This window comes from Brachypodium distachyon, chromosome 3, assembly GCF_000005505.3.
Source record: "Brachypodium distachyon strain Bd21 chromosome 3, Brachypodium_distachyon_v3.0, whole genome shotgun sequence".
Lineage (NCBI taxonomy): Eukaryota > Viridiplantae > Streptophyta > Magnoliopsida > Poales > Poaceae > Brachypodium > Brachypodium distachyon.
This window is the reverse complement of record NC_016133.3, coordinates 15154928-15172445: the sequence shown is the minus strand read 5'-3', so window position 1 is coordinate 15172445 and position 17518 is coordinate 15154928. Positions and strand designations below refer to the sequence as shown.

The 17518-nt window shown below is 40.4% G+C and overlaps 2 protein-coding genes and 1 long non-coding RNA gene across 25 annotated transcripts; 2 read left to right on the top strand and 1 right to left on the bottom strand.

Annotated features, from left to right (window-relative positions):
• Window positions 1-844: 844 nt before the first annotated feature.
• LOC100846219 lies at window positions 845-16853 on the bottom strand. Of its 23 annotated transcripts, none has more exons than XR_002965674.1 (10): window positions 16577-16849; window positions 11562-11774; window positions 7231-7315; window positions 5789-6085; window positions 5643-5699; window positions 4310-4558; window positions 3462-3658; window positions 3182-3317; window positions 2100-2948; window positions 845-1529 (listed from the first exon to the last, which is right to left on the bottom strand). It is a non-coding gene; the product is annotated as an uncharacterized LOC100846219 (long non-coding RNA). The 23 variants fall into 23 exon arrangements; XR_002965673.1 differs by having other exon boundaries at window positions 4310-4350; window positions 4473-4558; window positions 5643-6085; window positions 16577-16848; XR_001407180.2 differs by having other exon boundaries at window positions 2100-2549; window positions 2625-2948; window positions 4310-6085; window positions 16577-16853.
• Window positions 2240-8722, top strand: LOC100833702 (ABC transporter B family member 14). Its single transcript, XM_024462484.1, has 10 exons — window positions 2240-2601; window positions 2699-2753; window positions 3207-3382; window positions 3472-3672; window positions 3859-4118; window positions 4301-4614; window positions 4801-5024; window positions 5996-6348; window positions 6639-7057; window positions 7170-8722. The coding sequence occupies exons 1-10, from the start codon at window positions 2272-2274 to the stop codon at window positions 8645-8647; spliced, it is 3810 nt and encodes a 1269-aa protein (XP_024318252.1). The 5' UTR covers window positions 2240-2271; the 3' UTR covers window positions 8648-8722.
• On the top strand, window positions 9925-15954 carry LOC100833400 (ABC transporter B family member 14). Its single transcript, XM_003571435.4, has 10 exons — window positions 9925-10251; window positions 10403-10457; window positions 11285-11460; window positions 11570-11770; window positions 11846-12108; window positions 12213-12526; window positions 12775-12998; window positions 13239-13591; window positions 13832-14253; window positions 14348-15954. The coding sequence occupies exons 1-10, from the start codon at window positions 9940-9942 to the stop codon at window positions 15826-15828; spliced, it is 3801 nt and encodes a 1266-aa protein (XP_003571483.1). The 5' UTR covers window positions 9925-9939; the 3' UTR covers window positions 15829-15954.
• Window positions 16854-17518: the final 665 nt, after the last annotated feature.

Below are 17518 nucleotides of genomic sequence, written 5' to 3'. Positions count from 1 at the left end.
GTTTTGTTGAGTATCTTTGTTATTTGTGTTCGTTCGTGTATTGATCTTTTGTATTTTGTCTCTTGAATCAATAAAGCCAGATCGTTGCTCTAAAAAAAAGTTAGATTCCGATTTGGCGAATTTTGGTTTGTGAACCATTCATATGAATTTGATGATCTTTTTATCGGTGTGTCCTAGTGTTTTTATTGAAATTATTTTTGTGGCTTTGGAGTCATACTTTGGTGTTTCTATGAAAATTTTGTGGTTCGACGACCTATACGTTTAGGAGATCAACCTCGGTCCACGTACGATTCAACGCTCGTGGCTTTTTCATCTTTTTTTATGGATGACTAAGGGGCTTTCTGAAACATTTGAAGGTAGCAAGCTCGTGCATGTGTTCGAATAACAGTGTCGTTGCTTCCGTATGATTGCAATATCTTTACTGAAGCCTTCACGGAACTTCGTGTTACAAAGAGGATACCATGAAGAAGATTTTTTTGATTGCCTTGAATGTAATTCTTAGTTATAGGAATTACTTTGTGGTTTTTTGGATTTTTATCCAAAGCATTGTACATGTACTGGATGTCGATTTTGAATAAACTTACGAGTGATTCTAAAAAAAGAAGATGATAGATTTACGGATTCTAAAAAAATATAGATAGATTTACTGTCAAACATAGGAGAACTTTAATTTTTGGAACTCAGGAAACGAGAAGGATGAAAATGTTGGCGAAATAAAATTGAAGGTGCTTTTCCGTAACGGAAACAGATGACAGATGCAGGGCACCGCCTTTTTATGGCAAGCGAGAGCGAATGAAAACAACTTTGAAAAACAAACCTAAGAAAGGTGCAGTGACACATCATATTCATATGTCAAGACCCGAGCTCCTGGGATCAAGACAAAAGTTGCATTGATTTTTCAAGGGAGCACCATCAAGAAAGTTAGCAGTGGTGATTGAGTTTTCATAATCTACACAATTTTTTTTAACAGATTTCTCTAGGATATTCCAGGAAAAATTATGTCCCCAGAAATCGGCCCTAAGAAGACATGCAAGAGACAGAAATCTGAATTTTTAATAGAGCATTGGAACTGGTCATTCTTGGATTATCCGGATATTCTCTCCTTATCCCATCAATGAACATGGCATGATTGATAACATTTTTAGAAAGTTCTGATCAGCCTGCACTTCCCTGGGAAGAAAACAAAAACCCCCAGAAAAAACACATGTTTGGCCAAAATTTTGCAGCTTCTCATTGACCATCTGAGCTGAACCTGGAGAAGCTAGCTGCAAGACATTGTGCTTTTGCTTGGAGAATCAAAGAATAAATCACCCAGCTGCTGCGTCGCGAACCTGCACAATGCGAGGCGGCTCAGCTGTTAGTTTTTGGCCAAATTTTGATGAGAAATGAGCATGAGTTCAAGAAGGTATAGAATGCCAAGCTCCAGGATTCTCCTATGATCCTATCTCTGGGCTCTGGCAACGAGGACAAATGCCGCATTCTTTTCCTTTGGACGTTCCTTCTTGGACAAAACTGCATCAACAAGCTGCCTGCAGGTGCAAACAAACACTCTGAGTTGGTAGCAAAGACATGCGACATGGACAACCTCGTCTTTTATGCAGTCTGTAAAAGCATATCCTCAAAGTATGCCCCAGTTATTCCCAAAGACCCACATCGGTTATGTAAGCACTCCTTAACCTACATTGCAGATCAAATCTCCTCGATCCTAACTAAGAATCATAAGATCGTACCAGGATGCAAGAAATGTAATTAATTGGTAGGGTTGGGGATCTTTGAAGTGAGATCCTAGACATTGATTTGGTTTCCAGACAAGGTAAAATCCATAAAAGAACTAACTGAGTAAAATTGCTTCTTGCAACCATGCTTTACAGAGAAAACTATGTAAATTAACATAAACGTAAACTTTTTGCCTGTATTCTCTACACAAACAGAAATGTATTTCATGCCTTTCATTATCCATATAAATCAACAAAAGGTGAGCTTGGCAACACACTGAACCATATGAAAGCTAAAGCAAACACCACTACATAAAAAACAATGTAATATGCTAATGTATCCCTGACCAGCTCAGCATGTTTTATTTTCAACCTTGAGAGTACCTATAGTTATTGTTCCACACCACCTTGGGGCTTGGGCGACGTGGCTGTCCTTGTCTACATGTGAACATGCATGCCCAGTATGCAACACCTGCGCCTATAATACCAATACCATCTATGTACTTCCTTTTCCATGGTTCCCTCCTGTCAAAGATAACCAACATCACCGGAAAGAATGGCCACGGTCCATGATGAGAACCACCCTGTTTCATTATCTTATTTTTTTGAAAGATCCTTATCATTATCGCAGCATAATGATACGGACGAAAGAAGAAGCACAGGCTCAGCGTCGCCAGAAGCTAAAGTTGACGAGAAGCCATTCTCATTCTTCGGGTTGCTTTGCTACGCCGATAATGTGGATTGGCTCCTCATGGCCCTGGGAACCCTCGGGTCTGCCATCCACGGCATGGCATTCCCGATCGGGTACCTCCTTCTCGGAAAAGCGCTCGATGCCTTCGGAACCAACATAAATGATCAGAAGGGAATGGTCCATGCATTGTATAAGGTACTATAAACATGCATGCACACCGTTAGTCTTTTGAACTTCAATTATCTTGGTCTGCGTTGTTTTGACACCAATCTTTTTCTTTTGTTGTTTCAAGGTGGTTCCCTATGTATGGTATATGGCGATAGCTACTCTTCCTGCCGGAATGGTTGGTAAGTCAAACATCAAGGATCCTTTTCATTTATTTAAGATGCATAATGATTTTCCTTGGTGAAAGAAATAATATTAGGCTGTAGTGATTTAGAACAGATATGAAGAAAAAAGGAACGGAAAATAGGGACTCCAGAACCTTGTTTATGAGCTGTCCCGACATTGATTCCATATGCCATTCAAGAGAGTGCTTGGACCTATTATTTGTGAAGATTTGGTTACTGGTCTGATTTTACAGAAGTCAAATATAAATAGCTTGCAATGACATAAAAGCGAATTCTTAACTTAAATAGTTCTAACAAAGTTACAGTGGTTTGCATGAATTATATGATATATTTATAAAAAAACCTTTTATATTAAGAAGTGAAGTTTAAAGGAGAACTAATGATAGCAACAGCATTGCAATATTGACTGGTAAAACATTGCTTACATTTCCCCTGATAACCTGGCTGTAGAGATCTCCTGCTGGATATACTCAAGTGAGAGACAGCTAGCACGCATGCGGCTGGAATTTCTAAAATCAGTTCTCAATCAAGAGGTTGGAGCCTTCGACACCGACTTGACCACTGCAAACATCATCACAGGAGTAACCAACCACATGAATATCATACAAGATGCAATTGGTGAGAAGGTAATAGATTTCACAATCATTTGGAACACTAACTGTTAGATTCCAGAAATTCTGTGGACAAATATGCATCTGAGCTCACTTTTCTGCAGCTCGGTCATTTCGTCGCAAGCTTCTCCACTTTTTTTGCTGGTATCATAATTGCATTTGCCAGCTGTTGGGAAGTTGCAATGCTCTCCTTCCTGGTCATTCCTCTGATTCTCGCTATTGGAGCAACATACACGAAAAAGATGAACGTCATATCTTTGTCACGCAATGCTATTGTCTCAGAAGTAACATCTGTTGTAGAACAGGTAAACCATGTACAATCGTTAGCACCACACACCTGAAGCCAAGTTATTTCAATAAACAGAAATGCAGAAATGTTAAAATATAAACTTTCTCCAACAAGATTTAAGATTGTAATCTTTGACTGTCGGGACCTCCCCTACAGTTTTCCCATCAAAAAGATTGTAATATTTCTGCGCATTTGTGAGCAGACTTTGTCACATATCAAGACTGTCTTCTCCTTTGTCGGAGAGAACTGGGCCATAAAATCCTTTGTACGGTGCACAGACAATCAATACAAACTGAGCAAGAAGGAGGCTATGATAAAGGGAATAGGGCTGGGTTTGTTCCAAGCAGTGACCTTTTGTTCATGGGCACTGATGGTTTGGATTGGGGCAGTTGCAGTAAGCAAACGGACAGCAACAGGAGGTGGAACGATAGCTGCAATCATGAGCATCCTCTTTGGCGCAATGTAATAAAACTCAGCCCTTTCTGATTGCTTCAGCTGTCTAAACTATCTATCTCCAATATTAATACTGAAATAGTTTGCAAGCTAAATAAGTTATAGGTACTATGCATATGTATTCTTCGTTTTTCCAAATATTATAGTCAATAGTCAATAGACTCAATTGTATTCACAACATGGAACTGCAGATCAATTACCTATGCTGCACCAGATCTTCAGACCTTTAATCAAGCAAGAGCTGCAGGGAAAGAGGTCTTCAAGGTGATCAAACGAAATCCATCCATAAGTTATGGAAAAGGCGGAACAGTACTAGACAAGGTTTATGGAGAGATCGAACTGCGTGGTGTGCGTTTCGCCTACCCCTCCCGCCAGGATAAGCCAATTCTCCAAGGATTCTCACTGTCCATCCCCGCAGGCAAAGTCGTTGCTCTGATAGGAAGCAGCGGCTGTGGGAAGAGCACGGTTATTTCACTACTTCAAAGATTCTATGATCCAACCTCGGGTAGGCTTCCGACATCTACCTAGAGCAGTTATATATGTGAACTAAGTCAATATTATAGTATCTTGTTTAGTGCAGAACCCTCCATCTGAGATTAAGGTCACCTGTTAGCTAACATGAGTTAAATTGTTTATTAATGTATAAACTAGTTTATAGTGTTTCAGTTAGTGATGAGACATAATGCTGCAGGTGACATATTAATTGATGGTCACAGCATCAGGAAAATTGATCTGAAATCCCTACGGAGAAATATAGCTTCAGTATCTCAAGAGCCATCACTGTTTTCTGGTACTATCAAGGACAACTTGAGGATTGGTAAAATGGATGCAACTGACGACGAGATAACTGAGGCAGCAACGACAGCTAACGTTCATACATTCATATCTAAACTTCCCAATGGATATTTAACAGAGGTATGTATATGTTCACTAGAGCAATGGATAAAAGAAGGGGAAGTTTTGTATATGTAACCGAAAGATATCCTGTTTCTAAAATTAAATACCTTCATGGTTTTGATTAGGACATGACAATGCACAAAAAATTTCTAAGTTAGAACAATAATAACATAAATTTGGTATTATTATGATCACGACAATCGGATCTTTTATCGAGCTTGTGATTGGGGGTTTCACAATAATGCTATAATTGCCAGAAATTGACAGCTAAGTAAAATGTCAACAACGAGTAGTATGCAAGTGACATGAACATCGCATGTGATTTTCAGAATCTCAAACATAAAAATGCATAGAGCTTTGACTGAAAATTGTATAAGGTTACAACTTGCAAACAAAACGTATAGGTTAGTAAAAAATCAAAGCAAACCCTTCTTTTGTTCCTACACTTAATGAAACAAGGATAATGAATGTACTGCAAGGACCATGTGAGAGCTTAAGTAAATTACTAATTACAGAACTCACAAGAGAATGCTATACCTTGATCGAAAATAGTGTAATTCCTGTTATGTCAAATGTCAAGCATAATGTGTAGTTGATATACTGAGATTAGAAGTTTAGATGTCCAGATAATCTTACCAGAGATTAGTAGTTCATTATATAAACCAAGATTTCCTTCTTTTGTTCCTACAGTTACTGAAAGAAGGATAATGAATGTACTGCGAGGGACCATGTGAGAGCTTAAGTAAACTACTAACTACAGAACTCACAAGAGAATGCTATACCTTGAAGGAAAATAGGGTTACTCCTGTTATGTCAAATGTCAGCAAAATTTCTCAAAGAATAAAACGTAATGTGTAGTTGATATACTGAGATTAGAAGTTTAGATGTCCAAATAATCTTACCAGAGCTTAGTAGTTCATTATATAACCCAAGATTTCTTTAAAAGTAAAGGCGCTCCCCTTGTGCCTTACAACACTTACTTGGTTCAGGTAGGAGAAAGAGGTGTTCAGTTGTCAGGAGGCCAAAAACAAAGAGTAGCTATTGCAAGGGCAATGCTGAAGGATCCACCGATTCTCCTTCTGGACGAAGCAACAAGTGCCCTCGATTCAGAATCAGAAAAGCTAGTCCAAGATGCACTTGAGAGAGCCATGCATGGGAGGACTGTTATCTTGATAGCACACAGGATGTCCACAATTGTAAATGCTGATACTATTGTTGTCGTGGAGAATGGAAGAGTAGCACAAAACGGAACTCATCAAGAGTTGCTCGAGAAAAGCACATTCTACTCAAACGTATGCAGCATGCAAAATATTGAGAAGGAAGCTGGAAAGAGGGTAGCAAGGTAACTTAAATTTATCAAATGGAAAACTACTTCACTGATGTTTTATGCTTAGTACTAACATAAAACGGTATATGCATGTTTCTTGCTGAAGAATTTTTGGACTCTTCAGTGAACAGTTTGAAATCAAACTGAGTCTCACTTTTACCAGGATGCTGATAACTAGACTTTGGAACAAAGAAAAATGGCTTAATGGATGCTCATAAAATCTACGAAACAGAAGTGATAATATATATGCAAGCAGGATTACTCCATATAATTTACTAATCTGCTTAGTTTGATTTCTTAAACAGCCCTTCTGATAATGTAATACAAGAACAAACCGATGAAGCATACAACAAGCAGCACTCCATGAAGCAGGGACTGCAGAATAAACTAGAACGATCAAAGCAACCAAAGCAAGAGGTCAGAAAGGAAACACATCCTTTCTTTAGAATTTGGTATGGTCTACGTAAAGACGACATTGCAAAGATTCTATTAGGCTCCTCAGCAGCAGCCATCTCTGGAATCTCAAAGCCCTTATTCGGTTACTTCATCATGACAATTGGTGTGGCATATTATGATCCAGATGCGAAAAGAAAAGTCAGCAAATATTCTTTAATTTTCTTTGGGGCTGGGATGGTCACACTGGCCAGTAGCATCTTGCAGCACTATATTTATGGTGTCATTGGAGAAAAGGCAATGAAAAACCTAAGGGAGGCCCTCTTTTCATGTATGTCATATGAGAACTTCCTTCCCAAATTAGTCAATATCTTGCAAGAGTCAAAATTACATACCCTTTCATTGCTCATAATATGACTAATTTTTGTCTGGATGGAATACAGCTGTTCTACGAAATGAGCTTGCTTGGTTCGAAAAACCGAAGAATGGTGTAGGATCTCTTACCTCACGCATTGTCAGTGACACCTCAACAGTCAAGACCATCATATCTGATAGGATGGCAGTTATTGTGCAATGCATCTCTTCAATCCTGATAGCAACAACAGTAAGCATGTACGTTAATTGGAGGATGGGTTTAGTATCATGGGCAGTCATGCCATGCCATTTCATCGGTGGCCTTATTCAAGCCAGGTCAGCCAAAGGATTCTATGGCGATGCTGCTATCGCTCACCAGGAACTTGTTTCCCTTGCTTCAGAGGCAGCTAGCAACATCCGAACTGTGGCATCCTTTGTTTATGAAGATGAAATAATTAAGAAAGCAGAACTGTCACTCCAAGAACCTATGAGAATTACCAGAATTGAGAGCATGAAGTACGGGGTAATCCAAGGGATCTCACTCTGCCTGTGGAACATAGCACATGCAGTGGCACTTTGGTATACCACGGTTCTGGTTCAGAGAAAGCAAGCAACATTTGAGAACAGCATACGGTCATACCAGATATTCTCACTCACAGTACCTTCCATCACAGAATTATGGACCCTAATTCCCATGGTCATGTCAGCCATTGCAATATTGAATCCTGCATTTGACATGCTTGACAGAGAAACAGAAATTGTGCCAGATGAACCAAAAAAGCCTAGTGAACAGTGGCTTGTGGGTAGAACTGAGTTTCAGGATGTGAGCTTCAATTATCCATCACGACCAGAGGTCACCATTCTGGATGGCTTCAATCTAGTCATTGAACCTGGCCAAAGAGTAGCATTGGTTGGCCCGAGTGGTGCAGGAAAATCCTCTGTTCTGGCTCTTCTATTGAGATTCTATGATCCTCATGGAGGTACGGTGCTAGTTGACAACACGAATATAAGAGACTACAATCTTAGATGGCTCAGGAAGCAGATTGGATTAGTTCAACAGGAACCGATTTTATTCAATTCATCCATCAGAGAAAACATTAGTTATGGAAGTGAAGAATCTTCAGAAACTGAAATCATCCAGGCTGCAATGGATGCAAACATTCACGAGTTCATCAGTGGCCTTCCAAAAGGGTATGACACAGTTGTTGGAGACAAAGGAGGCCAGCTTTCGGGAGGGCAAAAACAGCGGATAGCTATCGCAAGAACTCTACTGAAGAGGCCATCTATTCTGCTTCTTGACGAGGCAACTAGCGCACTCGATAGTGAGTCTGAGAGGGTGGTGATGAGCTCTTTAGGGGCCAAGGAGTGGAAGAACATAGATGAGCGGTCAAGCAAGATTACAAGTATCACAGTGGCGCATAGATTGTCCACGGTCATAAATGCTGACATGATTGTTGTCATGGAGAAAGGAAAGGTGATCGAACTTGGTGACCACCAAACGTTGGTATCTGCAGATGATGGTGTTTACTCAAGGCTGTTCCACTTGCAAAGCAACATGAACAATTGATAGCTCTATCTGATCAAGTTCTATTGTAGACAAGAGACCTAATTAGAACAGGTTTAGGTGCTTGTCAGAATTTTGCAATATTGTTTAGCGCATTTACTGGGAGTTGTAATAACATATCTATCTCTTCATATTTTTGAAGATGCATAGTCCGTGAGTTGAAAAATCGATTCATATTTTCATGCAACTTAATATTGATACATATAGACAACCTTATACGCAAACAGTTTTCCAATCAATTAGGTGATTCACAGTTTTCCACTACTGTATGCAGTACGCTCAAGTGATCAAGTCATTACTCCCAGGTAATACAGAACTAGGCTCTATACAGAACTGGTACCAGATGCATGCTGATCACCAGATTTGGACAGTACAGGGAGTTAGTGCTGTGCTAGTTTGCCTGAAGGCCTAGTATCATATGTCATCATAACAATATTCTAAGTAGGTAATTATGCCATGGACAACAGGCTTACTAGACACATAGGACTGAGCCTAGATCTGATGAGAGGAGAAGTGAATGTATAATCTCACCACCCAGGTTCAGAGTCCTGGAGTGTCTATTCTTCTAAATCAAATTGATAACTTTCCCTCAAAATTTAAATTAATACCAGTTCGTGCTAGGTATCCATCATTGTTTTAGTTACCAGACAACTTGACCTTCTCGATCTGATCTGTAATTTATTTTGCAACAGAAGCTTCCAAGATTTTTAGCAGAGCATTGTGCACTTGTACGAGGCTAAAAAGTATATTTAATAAAAATTGTAAGAAAAAATAAACATGCAAAGTAGTATTCATCTCCTGATAGAGTAGCTTTCACCATGCGCAAGTGCCAATCTGGATTAACTGCAGCTGGCTTAACTCTATGTAGTTTGTAGATAAAAACAAAGCTGCCTCGTGTGCCTACAATTTTGTTATAACAACAAAAGCTTCATGCTTAGGATTTCACACAGCAACAAAAGATCCATGCTTAGTATTTCACAATGATATGACTTCGAGTGAATAATCCAGTTCCACGCATCAACCAAAACAAATAGTTGATTCCATGTGAATTTTAATAAGCAGGTTGATATGGTCATGCCAGCAACACAGTTTTGGCTCAAAAGTTCTACTGATAAGAGTGACCCAAATAAACTAATGTTATTGATCCTATGCTGAAGTAGTCCAACATATAATATAAACCTTGGGAGTAACAATTGATTGTCCTACCTTGTAGCTATCTAAGTTACCTGTTACTATATACATCTCTCAATGTTCTTGTTGCTCACTTGCAAATTATCCCACCGCTCACAAATACAATGCCATTCATACAAGAGAATGACTACCCTGTCGAATCAAGTAAACTTGACAGTGCAGAAGGCGAGAAAAACATGTCACCGCCGGCACCACCAACGCCAGAAACAGTGGTCAAGAAGGACGAGCCGTTCCCATTCTTTGGCCTGTTTTGCTACGCTGATGCACTAGATTGGCTGTTCATGATGTTGGGGACCATGGGATCCTTTGTGCATGGCATGTCGCCTTCAATGTCATATTACATACTTGGGAAATGTGTCGACGCATTCGGCAACAACATAGGAGATCAGGATGCCATAGTCCACGGACTTTCAAAGGTAACCTTCTATCTGACATATTTTGGAGCTATGGTGTATATAACTATTTGATTTTGTTAAGTGCCTTTCTTTTGATTATATTGGGGGAGGGGGCTGATGATTCTGTACTAGTATCATTGACAGTGTCTACTTTGTTGTTTTTTGTTTGCAGTTGATTCCATATATGTGGTTCTTGGCACTTATTACACTCCCCGCTGGAATGATTGGTGAGTACAGGCTTCTTACTTTGCTATTTTTGAGAATGTAAACAAAAGAATGCAAGTTATTGCTTCTTACTTATGCCCTGAACCAGAGCATAGTGGAAGTCCAGAGGAATCTGTCCGAAAATCAAAGTGAATGGAACTATTTGACAAGTGCGGGTCAACAGTAGAAATACTTCCCAAGTCTTCAGCATGGTAGCGCGATAAAATTGAACACTTTATATGCGATAACAATTGTACCAATAATATGCAAGAACTACAGAACTAATGCAACCTGACAGCGTGATTTCAGCAAAAAGTCTTCTTTACTGGAATAGAAATTATTTGTAAAAAGAGCTGCATAATATCAAAGTAAAATTAGGTAGACCTCCTAAATTTGCTTCAACGACCTTCTGCCCTGACATTCATTGCTAGTTGAGGATGTTTACAGCATCGAAAGGCTGGCACCAAATGATATTGGGTTGAGCTTAGGCCAAATTGTGGATCGAGGAGTTCAATAAAATATGGGTGGGGTTTCAGAGAGAACGGTTCAAGCTGGATAGAATCTGATACTTTTGTCAATTTCCTTAACCAAACATTATCAAGTAGCCACCAGAAGATAATTGAAGTGTTGAACAAAATATGTTACTTGTAGTTCACACCAGTGCAGAGAAAACAAAGGCTACAACGGTGAAAGAGAGGGATTTCAGTGTAACAACATTCCTATCTATTTACTTGTCCACATGTGCATCAACAAGGGAACACCACAATGATGGGAACACAAGCAATATGAATAGCATTAGTACTATTCTAATAAACTATCTCACATTTTTGCCACAATGATCCTGCCACAGAAATTTCATGTTGGATGTATACAAGTCAGAGACAAATGACACGCATGCAGATGGCATATCTGAGATCAGTGCTCAGTCAAAATGTCGGGGCTTTTGACACTGACTTAACAACCGCGAACATCATGGCTGGAGCAACCAACCACATGAGTGTCATAAAAGATGCAATTGGCGAGAAGGTATCAGTCTGCATTCCAACACATTCATTGTATGCTTCAACAATTCAAATTGAAGCAGAAAAGGTTTGTTCAATGCCAAGAAATCATAAACATGGACTTACTTCCTCAGATGGGTCACTTCATCTCCAATTTCTCCACATTCTTAGTCGCTATAATTGTTGCTTTCGTGTGCTCCTGGGAGGTGGGTATGATGTCATTCTTAGTTGTTCCGATGCTCCTCGTGATTGGAGCAACATATGCCAAAATGATGAATGGCATGTCAATGAGAAGGATAGCTTTGGTCTCTGAAGCAACCTCAGTTGTAGAACAGGTACCTATTCAAATGAATGCACCATTAGAACTACTATATTAAAATTGTAATAATTATTACAATGCATTTCTGCAGAATCTTTCACATATCAAGACTGTCTTCTCATTTGTTGGAGAAAACTCGGCAATGAGATCATTCACCAAATGCATGGACAAGCAATACAAGCTAAGCAAGAAAGAGGCAATCACAAAAGGACTAGGTTTGGGCATGTTACAGATTGCAACTTTCTGTTCGTACTCGTTGACAATCTATATTGGAGCAGTGGCAGTAACTGGAAGAAGACCTAAAAAAGCGGGTGAAACAATTGCCGCCGTCATTAATATCCTCTCCGCTGCGATGTAATACTAAGAATTGTCTTTCTAGCGATCTAGCATAATGTAGCCTAAATTATAATCCTTCCAAATGAAGTTGTCAGGGCTGATGTTTTTATATGCGATTTCAGATATATCTCGAACGCAGCGCCAGATCTTCAGGCCTTCAGCCAAGCAAAAGCTGCTGGTAAAGAAGTATTTAAGGTTATCAAAAGAAAACCGGTGATAAGTTATGAATCAGGTGGAATAATCTCAGAGCAAGTCATTGGAGAGATTGAAATAAGAGAGGTGGATTTCACATATCCATCGCGTGAAGACAAGCCAATTCTTCAAGGTTTCTCTTTAGCTATACAGGCAGGAGAAATCGTGGCTCTTGTGGGGAGCAGTGGATGCGGGAAGAGCACTGTGATCTCTCTTGTTCAAAGGTTCTACGATCCTACATCAGGTAAAACTTCTAGCAGAGGATCTGTATCTCTGCATAAATATTTCTTGTGGTGCATATTGTTTGTTTGGTATGCTTGGTTATGCTCATGAGTGCTTGAATTTTACAATTTTACATTTAAAACATAGAAATTAGATGTTTGCATACCAAACAAAATCCAGTTTTCCACACATGTGATGGGAAGTTCAAGTGATTCAAAGAGGGTAACATTTCAGTTCTTTCTCATGTTATAAGATGATGTAACAATGCAGGTGACATCATTATTGACGGCCAAAACATTAAGGAGCTTGATCTGAAGTTCCTGAGGAGGAATATAGGTTCAGTCTCCCAAGAACCGGCACTATTTTCTGGTACTATCATGGATAACTTGAGAATTGGCAAAATGGATGCAACTGATGAAGAGATAATTGAAGCAGCAAAAACAGCTAATGTTCACTCTTTCATATCCAAACTTCCAAATCAATACTCAACTGAGGTAAGACTCAATGTAAATGAAGAAAATACTAGTGAAAACATCACAAAGATCTGTATTTTGGATGGTTGTGAGAATCAACTTATTTCAAGTTATTAACAGATAGGTTTAAATAGCCTTAAGAAATTACATAGGATGACAACATTTTGTCGCTAACTAATTGAAAATTTAGCTACATATAAAATCTATATAGTAGTAAGCAACTAAGTATTACTCCTTTGTTTTATTATTGAATCACTTCAGGTAGGAGAAAGAGGACTGCAGCTATCAGGAGGTCAGAAACAGAGGATAGCGATTGCAAGGGCTATACTAAAAGATCCTCCTATTCTTCTTCTTGATGAAGCCACAAGTGCACTTGATTCAGAATCTGAGAAGTTAGTTCAGGATGCTCTTGACAGAGCTATGCGAGGAAGGACTGTTATCTTGATTGCCCACAGAATGTCAACAATCATAAATGCAGACAAGATTGTAGTTGTGGAGAATGGAGGAGTAGCTCAATCTGGGACGCATGAAGAATTGCTCAAGAAAAGTACATTCTACTCGAGTGTATGCAATATGCAAAATCTAGAAAAGAAATCTGGCAAGAGTGAAGAAAGGTAAATGCAATCAATTGCCCACTTCTTTTCATACTGTATATTGTTCAAATATGGAATCCATAGGCACATCTTACACCCGCAAATGCAATTGTGAATGAAAAGTATTTGATGTCATATGTGCAAGATGCATAAGTGTGAAGATGAAAAATGTTTTTCTGCAACTAGAACACTGATATCTAATTTGGTTACCTGGAATAAGAGTATAGGTTACTCACTTGTTTATGTTGGTTGGTAACACAGATTTACTGATCATGGCGAAGCAGATCAAGAAACTGGAACATACAAAGAACAATCTTTTGCTGCACATGAACAAGAGAAGAAACCAAAACCGACCTCAGAGCAACCAAAGCAAGGGACCAGAAAGAGAATGTCTGCTTTCAACAGGATATTTCTTGGAACTTTGAAACTGGCGCCAGCAAAGGTTCTGCTGGGCTCCACAGCAGCAGCAGTCTCTGGGATCTCGAGGCCTTTATTTGCTTTCTACATCATAACAGTTGGCATGACATACCTCGATCCAGATGCAAAGAGAAAAGTCACGAAGTACTCGATAACATTGTTCCTGGTCGGGATATCAACATTTTTCAGTAACATCTTCCAGCACTATATATATGGCCTGGTCGGAGAAAGGGCAATGAATAACCTACGGGAGGCCCTCTTTACAGGTATTACACTTAAACATAAAGCTTTGTGTCTAGCATTCAGTAAATAAGTATATGTTATGTCATATAGAATGTAACAACATTTCTCTCTTGATAGCTGTACTTCGAAATGAAATGGGTTGGTTCGAAAAACCCAAGAACAGTGTCGGCTTCCTGACCTCACGTGTTGTTAGCGACACCTCCATGATTAAAACAATTATATCTGAACGAATGGCTATCATTGTTCAATGCATCTCCTCAATTCTGATAGCAACAGGGTTAAGCACAGGAGTGAACTGGAGGATGGGTCTAGTTTCATGGGCTATGATGCCTTGTCACTTCATTGCTGGCCTGGTACAGGTCAGGTCAGCTAAAGGTTTTGCCACTGACACCTCTAAGTCTCACCGGAAGCTCATCTCACTAACTTCTGAGGCTGTTAGCAACATTCGCACGGTGGCTTCTTTTGTTCAGGAAGAGGAAATACTCAGGAAAGCAGATTTGGCACTGCAAGAACCAATGCGGATAAGCAGGATCGAGAGTGTCAAGTATGGCGTGGTACAGGGGATTTCCCTCTGTTTGTGGCATATGACACATGCTATTGCATTGAGTTTTACCATTGTGCTACTTGACAAGAGACTAGCATCATTTGAAGACAGTGTACGATCATACCAAGCATTTGCAATGACAATATCTTCCATCACAGAGCTATGGTCCTTGATCCCTATGGTCATGTCAGCCATTACAATATTGGATCCTGCACTCGACATTCTTGATAGAGAAACGCAGATTGTGCCAGATGAACCAAAAGTGACTTGTGAAGACAGAATTGTAGGTAACGTTGAGTTCAAAGATGTCATTTTCAGCTATCCCTCAAGACCAGAAGTGATCATACTAGATGGCTTCAGTCTAGCTATTGAGTCAGGTCAAAGGGTTGCATTGGTCGGGCCAAGTGGTTCAGGAAAATCCACAGTGTTGGCTCTTCTGCTAAGATTCTACGATCCTTGCAACGGACAAGTGCTTGTGGACGGTAAGGACATCAGAACCTACAATCTGAAGTGCCTGAGGAAGCAGATAGGACTAGTTCAGCAAGAGCCAATCTTGTTCAACATGTCTATAAGAGAAAACATCAGCTACGGAAATGAAGGTGCATCCGAAACAGAAATAGTGGAGGCTGCAATGGAGGCAAACATCCATGAGTTCATCAGCAGCCTATCAAAAGGGTATGACACCATAGTAGGGGACAAAGGAAGCCAACTTTCCGGAGGCCAAAAGCAGAGGATAGCTGTGGCAAGAACCATACTGAAGAAGCCTGTCATACTGTTGCTAGATGAGGCGACAAGCGCTCTGGATGGTGAATCCGAGAGGGTGGTGATGAACACCCTGGGTGCCAAGGGGTGGAAAAACAAAGGTGAGCTCTCAAGCAAGATCACAAGCATCACTATTGCCCACAGGCTATCCACAGTCACAAACACAGATGTGATCGTCGTGATGGACAAAGGTGAGGTGGTAGAGACGGGCAGCCACGCAACATTGGTCTCAGAAAGCAATGGCATTTACTCAAGAATGTATCATATGCAAATCAAAGGGGCGAAAGACTGATTTCATGGTCGCTCTTTTTCTAAGGTGGCATCATGTTCAAGCATTTGATGTCACTTGAAAACAAATGTAACGACAAAGTTTGACAGTCTTAGCTTGTGCTGAATAAGTTGTCTGTTACCTTACAAACAGGGTGATGCTATCAATATATACAAAAGACTGATTGGTAGATATATAAGTATATAACATCCAAATTCCATGGAACAGTTTCGATCTTAAGTTCACGAGGCACTACAATCACTGTAAAGTTGTCTACGAGTGCATTTTTCGAACCCAAATAGAAGGAAAATAACTCTACTTAAAGACGGCACGCCCACGACATGCAGACACAATCCTTAATGGCACGACGGAGTTGCTGCTTTGAGTTCAACTTTTAGGTGTGATTGCGGTGACGTATAACCTTTTCTAGTTTCATCAATGCTAGCTTCCTAAATTCCTTTGTAATCGTTGGAATAAGAGCTCGCGAGATTCCTTGAGAATGTAAACCCCCAATCTCAAAATTCTCAGCAAAGTAGAACCCATTCGGTAATCTAACTGCGCTGTGACGAGGTAACGATAAGACGATTGGTAAACACACCCCAAAAAAAAGGCACCAACAAATCCAACCCTGACGTCCACTGGCCATTGCCCCCGGGATTTCGCCCTCGCATCATCGTATTATGCACGTGAAGAAACTAACGCAAGGCATCAAGGAATCGAAGAAACGGGCAATCCGTGCCACAGGAAATGGAAAATAACGCGACGAACTCACCCGCCGCTTCCGCGTTCCCCCACCTCGGTTTTACCCCCCCTTCCTTGTTCGGAACGGCCAGCACCAGCGAGCTCGCCGAGGCTGCGGTTCTCCTTGCGGCGAGCACGGCTTTTGGAGGAGGAGCACGCACGCGCGCGCAGGGGCGGGAGGTGGTTGGGTGGCTGGGAGGCGGAGGTGCCGTCGCCGGAGTGGTCTTCGGCGGTCCGGTGGCGCCTGGCGGAGGGCTAGGTGGATTTGGGTCTACCGTTGGCCGTCCGATCAAGGCTTGGCGGTCTGGATGGGTCAAAGAAAAGTCACAGAGGTGATTATGCGTATGGACCCTGAATTTTCATAAAATGATTTGTGAGAATTAACGGCAAAAGTATCACCCACTATCTCGATAGTGGTTGATCGACATCGTGACTTGACTACATTCATTATCAGAATAATTTAATTTATTTGAATCAATGCATTTCTCACAGCAATTTATTGTCAAAATATCACAACAGATTAGATTGTATGAACATTTCACGACTAACCACACTGCCTCGGCGGCAATTTAGAAGTCCTTGGACCGGTCGCGGATGCAAGTAGTCTTTCGAATTTTCGTGAATGGATAGAATTATAGCCCAAACCATAGGAGTACATTGATTTTCCACTTTCATTCAATGGTCGTCCAATCGTGCTCACCTAATCTGCGTAAGGCTCGAACTTGCCATGTTACTATGAGTATTTGTCGGTGGTTTAACTCCACATAGTAAACAAACGACTGAACAAATTTGAGCTTTGCTATTTACTCCACCTATTATACGTTAAGACAAGACTTTCACGAGAATTAGCATATGTTTGGGATCAGAATTGATCCGCGTACGATCTTTCCACATACGATTTTTGTACAATCTTTCCATCAGCGGCTGTTGCATGTTGACCCTGATGTGATCGAAGGCTCTGGCTGAGTGTCGT